Genomic DNA, 12779 nt, shown 5'->3' on the forward strand with positions numbered 1-12779 from the left:
AATAATATTCTATTGATTTCATCCCTTTAGATATAGAAGGAAGTGGCATCATATTTTGATCCACCATAACTGGTCTATAATGATATATATTTAGGGATGATCCTCCAGAGTGCCTCAGAAGAACTGGAGTAGATAAAATAGAGTTCCTGAACACATATCTGGCAAATTCATTTCTGGTCACAGTATTCCTACAGTAAAAAAAAATGTGTTGTATAATGAATTTTAACAATCATCTTTTGATTTCCGTAGAATCGTAGAATGATAGAAAGGTCTGGGTTGGAAGGGACATTAAAGATCATCTAGTTCCGTCCCCTGTGCCATGGCCACAAATGCCTTCCACTAGACCAGGTTTCTCAAAGCTACATCCAACCTGTCCTTCAGCAATTCCAGGGATGGGGCACCCACAGCTTCCTTGGGCAGCCTGTTCCAGTGTCTCACCGGCCTCGCAGTAAATAATTTCTTCCTTATATCTAATCTAAATCTACCCTTTTTCAGTTTAAAACTATTCCCCTTTTTCCTATTACTATCTTCTCTTATAAAACTTTAGAACTATACTTCAAACAGGATAGAGACACCCAGCATTCTGATTTTGTTATTTTGATATTTTACACCTCGCTAAATTCATCTTGATTTGTAATTTTTTTTTGGAGGGGAGGGTTGTTCTCAATGAAATGGTCTTCTTGTGGGCATTCTTAACTTTCAGCTGATGACCTACTAGTATATTACGCAGCTCGAAATTATATTGTTTCTGTCTTTACTGTGATTGTTAGTGATTTTCTCCCTTTTAGAGTGCTAAAAATGGGATTGTGTTATCTCAGCCCTTAGTTCATGCTAGCCTGATTTGGACCTTGTTGCCATGGTAACTCTTTCTGCATGAGTTTTATCAGGGGTTAAACAAAATCAACGCAGCTCTCTGTTATACATCTTCAGTTAGCACCATAACTTTTCCAATTCCATGCAAGACCTTCTCACTCCACCTACACATATTTCCACCATTTTTACCTGTATCAACAAAATCTGATCGCTAATACATTGCGCTCTGCCATAATGTGATTCTAAAGGGTGTAAAGCTACTTGAGGGACCAGTTTGTTCTCTGGTTTCCAGAAAGGACTGCAATACCACAAGAGATCCCCTGCAAAATTTAACACATACTACATATCAGCTTGTTCTTGCTCTCACACAAAAGAAATTCACTGCAGGTCTTTCAGCATAATGGGTAATATTCCTTGCACAGGTGCAGGTTCCGCCTTAGCCAGTTGCCATAGGTGCTCGACAGTCAGCCAAGAAACTCTCTCATGACTGCTTAAAATGAGCAGGATTCCTGCCTGGCAGTTCCAAACAAAGCTCTCAATTGGATTGGCAAGTTAGTCTCCTGCTGAAAACTAAGGGACAACAGGCTGCTTCATCTATATTGCTGTCTCTTTCAGCAGTGCACAGTGTGATTCTTTCTTGCCCATTTCTAATTTTCCTCTAGTAGTTCTATGGGAGTTAGCCAATTTCAAGGGAAATACATAGGGGCAAGAAGTTTCTTTTGCTCTGCTGTTTCTGAGCATGGATCTGTTATCACATGCTGAACAGCACACAACTATAATTGGTTAGATCAATATGAAATTCAAACATACAGATGAGAGATGCAAAAGTTACAAAAGAGTGTACAATCAGTGAGAGCTTGAAAAAAAATGAAGCTTTGAAAAGATTTTTCTGGGGTTCAAGCATTACTAATCTTGCTAGCAGTTTCTGTAACTTTTTTTAATGTTCGCTCTAATTAATTAAAATACTGGCTAAATAAGCCAGTGGGGACTTACTAACTGGGAATGTAATGATGACCTCAGTGAAATAAATCCTTATTCTGAGTTTTTCGTTGCGATCCATAAAAAAGAAGATCATTCCATGGACTCTAGCTGAAAGGACTAAACGACTAACCAGAGATATAGGTAGCTAGCAATACTTTAACTTTTGTCAGCTCACCAAGGGACCTCATTATAGGGAACTTTTGTTTTCATGGATGTGTTTTTAAAAGATCAGAAAAGAAAGTTCTTCTGAAATCTTATTACACAATTGTTTCATGTTGACACATACTGTAACAATCAAGTGGGATATAAAATGCATTTTACAGAGTTTCATTTTTAGCATATTGTTAGCTAAATAAACTTATATAGTACTTAATTGTGTTTGAAGAGTTGTGCTCTTTGACCTGACTTTTTACCTACTGATCTATTCTCAAAGTAGGCACAGAAGCCAGAGCTCTAATAAACTTCTAACTCAATCTTGATCACTACAGCTATCTTAAGTGTGCAGTGCTTGTAGGTACTATCTAGGCTAAGAAGCTAAACCATATTAACATAGCTTTATTACAAAAGTTAGCCAGAGGCCATGGCTGGCAATGTAGAAGACAAGGAAATCTTTCGGGGACTGATTCCCCTGCCTGAAAGTATGAGGTGAAGCAGTACTGACAGAATGGGAAAACAACCCCCTCCTCCCATGTCCCTGCTCTATCCCATTCTTGTCCACTTCCACCAGCTGATTTATTTAAATGGCTACTTTATGAATAGATGACTTACCCAAGCAGTGTGCTGTGTCCCCAGCAAGAAAGTAGGATAAGAATCCAGACAAAAATTGAAGCTCTTACATAACTTTGTTAAACTGTTAGTATTATGCTGATGCATTTTCTTTGGACTTAATTAGAAAAGACCTTCTACAATTGCTACAGTGTCGAGCAATTAAATAACCGGGAAGCACCTAGTATCTTGGCAGGCAGCATATGCTTGAAACAAGACCTCATGTCCCCAGAATCTTATCTTCAGCATGAAACCCCTAAAAAAAAGTACATACATGGTCATCAGAGAGCCCATCACTGCAGTGTCCCATCTGCTCCTATTATTGTTATTGTTATTGCTGTTATCACAGTGCCGAGGAGCCACCTCGGGGATCTTCCACAGAAGAGTCTTGTTTCCAGGAGTTGCTCCCAAAGAGGCTGTTTCCAGAGGCCAAATCTGATCGAAACTGTGTATGCAGTCACACATATCCATATCCATCCTTTGAAAAAAGAAAAGGTAATAATAGTACTACAGTGAAAGCTGAATTCCTTGTAAAAAAGAAGAGAATTCTAAACTTGATAGGAGAATAGCTCTGGCCTTTGCCCTGAATCCCTTCTGAGGTGCATGTTTATAATTCTTTGTTTCTGATTTTTAAGTACAGTATTATTTCCTGAAGTATAAAGCAAGAACTGTCCTTCCATTATTGCCTGTTTAACATTAAAGTCAATATCAAAGCCAGACAGAGAAAATTCAGAGATAAGGTTGTCACTCCATTCATATCTCATCTCATTGTACTAAAAATGGCAAAAAAGAATAAATGAAGGATTGCATACTTTAACTGTGAAATTCTTGGCTTTTTAAATGTGTCTCAGTTATTCAAATGTAGCTCCTTTCTTAGTCCATTTAAAAAAAAAACAAAACAAAAGGAACATGGATCCTTACGGGAAAGTTAGCCAGTGTTTAGTTCAGGATAATCAGGGGAGGTTTCTGCTTTTCCCTATTTCCAGAATCATCCAACATAGCTCAGAGAGGAAACACAACAAAGGACACATTAATTTACTCTCACAGGCAGCACTGAGACCAAATAGTCATTCAAACAGTTCTTTCCAGAACAGTTAATTTTCTCCACCATCACTATCCAACCCACTGGAATCTTTCAGCAAAATTGACAGCACTGTCTATAACAGAGGAATTTCACTATTTCGTTTCTTTAGGTCCCCCAGTGAAGACTTAGGGCATCACAAATAATGAATGAACTTTGAATTAAAGGAATCTACTGTCACTAAAAACAATCACAGAAGAACAAAAACTTTAAACCTTTTTTACTACCAGGAGGATAAAATGTTTAACTTTCCTAAAATACCACAAGTAACCTACTTATCCTAGTAATAGGAATATTCCTGTATCAATTTCTAGGCAGACATTTTTTTCTTGCTGTTAGTCAAATACCACACACACGTGGCAGTACATTCTGTAAGTAGGGGTTCCTAAAGATAGATGGGAAATTTGAAGGGAAGCATAATAAGTGAAAGTGAGGAAGAAGGAGGAAAACAAACATGCACTGAAGAATATAAGGATTTCCACACCCCAGGTTCTAGGAACCATTGTAAGTCTTTGGCATTGTTTCAGATTTTAAGGTCTGATGGGTCTACAGACATCTGCTTTACCAAGGTGCTGAACAAGGACTTACACAAATCCCTGTACCTGGTGGAACTTTAGATAAAACCTTTCTACCAGTTTAAGAAATGTCTCAAAGAAATGTGTGTGCACCTTTAAGAACTTGTCTCTGCCATGTTCTGAAAATGGCCAAGCTTTAATATAACGGTATGCGTTTCAAAATATTATTTTTATGCCCAAAAATCTCTGATGGAAAGAATCTATTTTCACTTGTTCTTTATTTCACCTAAGTTCTGCTGGATATTATGCTGTAGAAGGACGTAACTATATATGATGTTCACAGAAGGAAAAATAGTAGCAATGTAGCCAGTCTTCATCTTACCATAAAAATCTGGCACTGTTGTTAAATTAAATTGCTAATGAATATGTGATTTCTTCAGGATTCATCATATTGGTTTTTTGTTTCTAAAATTTATAATCCTGTGTTCCTCAAACATGAAGAAATGTCTTTATCACTGAGTAGGCACCGTGTGCTTTACTACTTCCTCTAATTATAACTAAAAAGCTGCAAATGTAACTTTCTACTTTTAAAAGTGAATTCTAGTGCAACTAACCATCAGAATACTATGTGATTATTTAGATTAACAAAATCAAACAAAGTGTATATGAAAGTCAGCCTTCATGTTAATTCTCACTGTACTAAACATTATTACCATATTATATGTTATATATAAATAATTTCCTTCTTCAGAGACCCTTGCTGTAAAAAGTGCTCTGAAGATTTTAACAGCACAGTGTGTTTTCAGATCTTTAGGACCCAGTGCTTCTCCTGAGCATAGCAATTTCTACCTTTTTCAGATTGTTTGGAAATATTTAGATCTGAAGTTTTCAGGCTATCCAATGGACATTTTACAAAGCTTTCAAACTACTTTGTTTTTTTTCATGCACACTAAATTTGTGATTTTTCCATAGAGTTTTTGGGCATGAAAACCCATCCAAAAAGTAGGTAATTTTTCTAGTATTAAGAATTAGATATTCTGTGTACTTGAACAGTGTTATAATAATCAATGATGTTTCACCAATAAGCAAGAAAAGCCTCTAGAGATACTAATTTATGCTATCTTATCACTTTGAGTTGTTTGTTATAAGGATGTTTTGACTAAACATTCCTTAAAAGTTTTTGCTATTTACTGTACTATTTTGTCCTCATGGATGTCTTGGTAATGTGCAGGTGTTGGCGCAAGCTATGCTTTCAGCAGACATTCAAAAATGTCTATGCATGTAGCACTTCTTATTTTCCCTAACCATCAGTCATGAACTGAGCTGATCATGACACAACAGAAGCCTGTCCTGACAACAGGCAAATTTCTCTTCAGCTGAAAAATGGTAGAGTGCTTTGTTCAAGTTGTTCATCTTCTGGAATGGACTTTCAGATGTCTCCTTTCCTGGTACATGTTCCTTGTCAGAACATGAGTTAAGGCTGGTTTTGACAAACATCCCAATGTCATGATATACATCAGGACTCTGAGGCTGAGCATAGGCCAAGTTGATTCTGAGAGACAGGAGCTCAATCACAAAAATTCAAGATTTCTAAATGTCAGGTTTGTTTACGTGAATTCAGGGTAAGTTATAGTACCTTATGATGTTTGAGAAGGGTTAAATATCTTTATAGACAGGGCCAAAATTAATCGTTAGACAAAGTTTCTGGTAGCAAAAGTAGAGTAGCTGTCATCTCAAATGTTACATACAACTACAGAGTCCAAAATTTTTCAGTTGCTTGTCATGCATTTTTAAAGATTGGGCAGTTCATATCCTTCTCCCATAGGAAAACAGATCCACTAAAATTCTTCATACTGTTTCCCAAAAGACTTTGCAAATCAGTGTAGTTTTGTCTCTGAAGATTTTAAATTCACCAAAATTAAGCAATAAAGAGTTCACAAAATTTATGAATTAAAAATCCATTCTGAAGTCTGCCATTGGAAGGTTCTTCATGAAGATAATTTTCAAGTAAAAATGTTAATTGCAGATTCAGTTAAGAGACCCAATTAGAAAGACCCAATTCAAAGAAAGGATGGCAACAGGAACAAAAGTGTCAGACATGATGCCTGTGCATTGCATTGCTATAATATAATGCAAATTAACTTTTTTCTTTTATTCATCAATATATAAAAAACATGGCAAAAAGATCTATCTTCACCATAGCATCAGTTATCTATTGAATGGTCAGCCACTGGGTTGCTTTTCATTTTCATGTTTACAAGCAGTCATCCTCCTTCTTTTTGATATTTTTCCATTACCTAGTCTATCAGAAGGCACTCAGTTATATTTAGTGATGTAATCCATACCACTCATATTCAACTAAGTATGAAGCAAACAGCAAGGAAAAATAATTAGGAGCATCTTAATTGGCAGTTTAATAATCCTAAAGTCCCTGATTGGCATTCTATAGAGTAGTTGAACCTGTATAAAACTTGAGTAGACTTCTCTGGAATCACCCCTTATTATATATTGGTCTTGCTCCACAGTACCAGTAACTTTTGACATAACATAAATACCGTGTGTTGATTATATTGTTTTTACACCACTTAGTGAAGAGCAGTGATTTCAAAAATAAGGATTATCATTTTTCCTGATTGATTTTATGCCTCTCCCCATCTGAATGATGAAAAACATAGGCATGGGCTGAATATCAGTGTTGAAGTTGTGCATCAACTTCTTTTGATTTTTTGAGATTTTTGAGATTTTGCACTTTTTCAACCCTGTTTGTGGTATTGTATTTAACATACTACCCAAAATGCTTGGTTACTCACTTTTAATTCCAAATATTTGCTGCCCTGTGATGCACGGGTGGACACATAAGGCATTTCCCTGTTCTCTGACAAGGTAACTGGCATTTAAAAATTAAAGAACAGATTACAAATAGTCATGATGACCAGCAAATATTTTATTCATATGTAGGAAAGGCAGCTTGAGCACCACAGGAATATTTGTGAATATCACATAAGAAAGAACTAATAGCAGTTGAACCAAATTACATGCTGGTAATCTGAGTCTGAAGACCTGCAGACCTTTAGAGCATTCAACCCTCCCTCCTTCCAGGTCACAGTCTGCATTCATCTTACCAAGGGATGTACTTGGTGTCATGTAAAATAATACAGTAGCTTTTTTGGAAGGAAAGAGAAGATGTCATATCTGCTGAACAGATTTATATTTATGCAGATCATGTTAATGATAAGGATTATCTTTCATGGTTTATTATGGTAATCCATAATAAGGATTATGTTTCATGGTTTGGGATATATTTTTTTTTCTGCAGGGGCGAGGAAGTCATTCACCTCATTTCCTGCACAAAATTGAATTTGTCTAGGCGTATTATGGGACTTTTTATTGGATGGCTGAAAAAGGGAGTAAAAATTCACCACCTCCTGAACACTAGGCTATATAACTAGTCAGATTAATGATATTAGTAATATTAGACAATGCTGCTCCAAATGTAATACATTACTGATACTTTCACCAATATTGTTTTGCAGCAGACTAATAGGTTAAGAGGAAAAAGGCCATGCAGACTGACACTGTCTGAATAATACAAAAATAATACTAAAGGCTGACCATGACATACAAAAGAAATTTGTTTGATCTCTGGTAACCATCCCACCAACCTGGATTTTATGCCAGCATTTTTGTGAGTCTATGTCATAGCTATATCTCATTGCCATCATGACAACCCCATTTCTTCCCTTCCTTTGCCAGTGCAAGTGTGAAAAGCAGAGCACAAACCTTCTGATAATTACTATGAAGATTTTGGAATTTGCAGACAGCAAATAACAGAAGACATTGCCCGTAAACTTGGCAGGCGCCCAAAACACATATCAGGCTAAAATAAGTCACATAAAAAATGTAAATGATGTTTGTACATGTTTGGTAAAGCAGGAAGTTACAAAATAATCATCTTCAGCGAAACATAGTTTCTAGCAATCAGAGTCAGAGGCCAGAAACCTGGAAGTCTCTGTAGTAGATAGTAAACTTATCCATGCATACACAGATAGAAAACACTTCTTTTCTGGAAAATTCATTCCAAACCAGTGACTGGATTTCATTATAAGAAGAAGGAGAAACTTGAGAAATTCACACTCTGAATTAAGCACTAGGTGGATATTATTTGTAACATATACCCACTGAGCTACAGAGGCACTGCTAAGCTGTCAAGCTGAGGTACAGATCTTGCACCATCATCAGGTACCGAAGAGCCAAATAAAAAATGCATTTTCTATTTTAATTCTTACTCTAGGTGCAGAGTGTCACAGGATTATTCTCCAGACAGAGGAATCATTAGCATTAAATAAGAGTCTTTTAAAAGGAAAACAACTTGACTCTCTGAATGTAGCCAGATGGCTAACAGATAAAGCAACGGCAGTAAAGCCAAAGATGTATATTTTTAAATCGATCAGCTGATGAGCAAATCTTCTCTGATTTCAATAGGCAAAACCCTACATTCAACAGATCTCTGCTTTCCTTCTGTTGTCAGTGAGTTCTTTATACTTCGACAGCATTTGGAAAAGAATATGTTCCTTTGTTCTGTTATAGATGGAGATTAAATGCAGAGGTATCGATTTAATTATGTTGATTTTACAGCAATATTATTGTTAGCAGAATCTGGCTTCTGGTTTCTAGATATTTTAGTATTCTATGAATATGACAGATAAGGCAGTCTGCTATACTTCAGCTGCTACGTAATTTTTTTCATTAGAGTCTCAATGACTTCCTCTTAAAATTGGTCCACTGATTGATTTGTATTCCACAGGGCACTCATTACAGCTTCTGTTAGTGCACAAAATCCCATGAATATAAAAAATTACCCTAAAAATGGAAAATTCAAGCTTTCATTAAAAGGTCTTTTTCACAGGTTGAAGTCAGTCAAGCAGTAAGTAATTAAGACAATTTACTGTAGCATGAGTGTATGTATTTGACCATATATTCCCAAAGGAAAAGCCATGGGAGAGAGCTACATTAAAATTTTCTTATGAAGCTTTCTTTTGGTTTTGTACTTTTTTGGAGATGGGATTGCAGAGAACATGGCATGATTCTATGATTCTACGGTACTTGACTCTGCAGTCAGAGCATAACCCAAGAGCTGTGTTGATGCCTTCACAGTATCAGAGTACCACCAGTATCACTTATAGCTAGTAATCCTGCTTAACAGAAGCCAAATAAAGTCACTTCGTGCCAGTGCTATGTTAATTACTCTCAGAGACTCTAGATGGTACAATTACAGGAGGTCTGCTTTGGTATTGGTTTAATTTTGTTCCTCATTACCTGCCCTCACTGTTCACAGATATCTGGACTCCTGCAGAGTGCTCTCTACAGACACTGCATTCTTTTTATGTGCAGATAAAGAGGGCTATATGAGGCCACAGTTTTATTTCCCTATAGTGACCAGAAAACAGAGAAGAAACCTAGGGAATACACTAGTTGTTGTATTAACCACTGCTGTAGGCTTCAAAGACTACAGACATTCTAGAGCTGTGTTGATTAGTAATTAGCACAAAGCAGATGGGAAATCATGCTGTCTCCCCAGGAAGTTAAGGCAAACTAGTTACAGTATTTATATGTTGTTGAGACTACCCTGCTGAAATGTGTTTTAAATAAATAGCAGAACTGGAATTATCTTGACATTTCAGTTAAAAGTAGGTAAAACCAAATATTGAATTGGAAATTAGCTTCAAGTTTAGTCTGAAAAGAGATTAGGAGCTCTTCATATTCATAAATGATCATTCTTGGTTTAAAGTTATATTTAATTTTTACAATATGCTTTTAAAGGCATCTACTTTAAACTTAGTTTTATTTGCCAGTTCTTAAGAGGACTGAATTTGCCTTTCCTCATTACAGATCTTGCATGTGATCAATGAAAGATTAATTCTGAACTTGATTGGTACTCTGCCTCCATATGTATCACAGCATGTTATGTACTTATTCAAAAGTTTGGATGTTCAGAGAATTGCAATTAATTCTAAAGGCTAAGGAATTTGGCCTACTTTGGAAAGTTGTTTTGAGACTATCCCACAAACACAGACAAGAAACCCCCTTCTTCTTGTACCAATAGGATTTCCTTCTACCACATCAATCCTAAATATCGGTTTGACAGTAATGAGCATGGAGAAATATGTTCTCTATTTAGGTGGGCCCAAACATTTTGAGGTTGAGTGGTTGATTAATACATTTGCCTTTTCTGGGAAAAGAATCATCAGCAAAGATGCTCTTATGTGGGCATAATTTAAATGAGTAGTTCTGATACTGAGTCTGACATCCATGATTGTTAGCCTGTCAAGACTATGAGAAATGCCCAAGAATGTGAGAAATTGGAAGAGGGAATGAAATAATAAATTATTTTTAAAAAATTTGGAATATAAAGCTTTCTCAAATCTCATACTCATCTGGAAAAAGCAGTGAGTAAACAGGAGGATTGTGATGGATAAAACCTTTGCTGTTTTAATATAAGTGACTTTTTGCATGAGTTATGGGTTAGGGACTATGAATCCTTACAATATAGATGCAAATGTCTTCTAGGAATTCAAAAGAAAGACAAATCTCCTCTGATACAGGAATCAAAAAAGTTGTTAAATTATTCTAATAGATGGTGAACTTCATAACTGATATAATAATCATCTCTAACCTCAGGCCAGAATAAACTAGAACTGCATTAACTGCATACTACTGTACACAATTATTTCTGTTTAACAGATTATTTCAAAGAGAATGATCAGAGTGATCCTGAACCCTCAGGGGACACCACCAGATACTATCAATCTGTTAAGAAACACTTTGAGGAGAAAAAAAGTGGGTCATCATCTTTTGTATCATCCATTGAAGATGAGCAAAAGCCCCTGTTCTCTGGGACAGCTGATTACCCATCTGTAACAGAGAAAACCACAGAGGTGGACTTTGAAGAAATGGTTCATGCCCCAGAAGAAATTCTTATTGACAAAAGAAGCAATTCTTGCAAAGGTAATCTAGCCATTGCTATTTTGTAAAGTTTGAGTAGGCATCTCTTTCAGTCTGATTATCAAAAATATTTTTCTGAATGTTACTGTTGAGTCTTTACATAATATTTACTTCTGTGTTTCCTGAAAGTTTAACAAGACAAAATCTTTTAGATCAAAAATTACTATTTCTTAAGAGGATTAATGTAGTTTAACATACTGGCTGTGGGACTGGATGACAGAATCTCCAAAAGATTATTCCAGGCTCTGTTAATAAATCATCTTGTAACTGAACTATCTAAGGAAATTCCTTTAAACAAACTCTTTAAAATTGTTATCTGGCTCTGGACTTCGTTCAGTGCCCATGGATAAAAAGTGCAATCAAAGCAGTAAAGAATCCCTCAAAGGCTGTTTGATGTCCCACGGTTGGGTGACAGCAAAAATCCAGCTAATGACAGCTAGATAAACCTTTTGATAGCTGCATATGCACAAAAAAAAAAACATATTTTCGGGTAGCTACTTTAATTCTTTGTATTGACAAGGCAGAACAAAATATGTGAAAGTGGAAAAAATTTCATAATAGCTTAAAAGGATGTTATCCCATGTTGCTGCACTTGTTGGTTAAAAGGAGTGCCATTTCATTGCACAGAACAAATCCTGACTTCCATAAGTAAAACACAGGAACAAAGATTTGAGCTTTTGTATATGACAAATGATCAGAAATTATTACATTGAGTTAAATCACATAATTAAAATTACATCTAATATACTAAAATATTTATTTGCTCAGTAATGTGAAGGGAAATTAATGAAAAGCCCCAGATTAATATATGATTTAAATACTGCTGAAAGTTCATTTGTAATTGTTTCAGTCTGAAGGGAAGAATTACATATTTTCTGCTTAATGCTGTTTTCCCAAGAAGTTTCCATTGAGGCAATTTAACCATTTAACCATCATTCAATAACATTTAGGCATTTAGGCCATAGTTTTAAATTAACTTAATGATTAATCAGGCAAAATAATATCTTTTTTTATATCTCAAAGGTATGAATTTCTAAAGTCTGCTCTCCTCAGGTTAAGGCTATATAAATCTGCACCACCTAAACTTGTTGCATACGTACTGCAATTTGAAAGCTTACCTTTCCCCTACCAATAGCCAGAAATGTGTCCTTGCAGCTATAGCAACGTTTTCCAAGGCAACCTATTGCAGATTTTGTTTGAGCTAAATTTAGCATGTCTAAAGGTTACGTATTTTGATTAAGACCACATTCTTCTTTCATGTTTGTGATCTAGCACTATTGGTAATATGTATGAAAGCTCTTTACCTTTCTTGCAACTTCCATAAAAACTTGAATAGCAATCAAATAAGATCAGCTTTGACTGATATATGTTTTAAACTAAATTCTTACTCCTGCTGTTAATTAGAGATTGATTTTAACTTACCATAAAGGCAGTTATAAATATAATGCAATTTTGAAATAAACTATGCTTGTATGTATGTTTATAATCCTCATATAGTATGGTACCATATAAATCTTGAATGCAAATGCACTTATATAAAGCTACCACTGTGACATACATATTTAATTATCTTTAGTTTTGTTTTAAGCTTCAGTCATTACTGTTGATGACTGGAAAGATTA

General features: G+C 35.6%; 1 protein-coding gene across 4 annotated transcripts in view; it reads left to right on the forward strand.

Moving 5' to 3' along the window:
• The window catches only part of KCNH7 (potassium voltage-gated channel subfamily H member 7), a 244992-nt gene that overhangs the window by 222234 nt on the left and 9979 nt on the right, over positions 1–12779 (forward strand). For all 4 annotated transcript variants that reach the window (XM_062611040.1, XM_062611041.1, XM_062611042.1 and 1 more), the window contains one exon: positions 10897–11160. In XM_062611040.1, coding sequence (XP_062467024.1) covers positions 10897–11160 — 264 coding nt within the window. The remainder of the gene's footprint in view (positions 1–10896; positions 11161–12779) is intronic.

The sequence above is a fragment of the Pezoporus occidentalis genome, unplaced genomic scaffold, assembly GCF_034315485.1.
Source record: "Pezoporus occidentalis ecotype Australia unplaced genomic scaffold, CSIRO_AGI_Poc_V1 ctg150, whole genome shotgun sequence".
Lineage (NCBI taxonomy): Eukaryota > Metazoa > Chordata > Aves > Psittaciformes > Psittacidae > Pezoporus > Pezoporus occidentalis.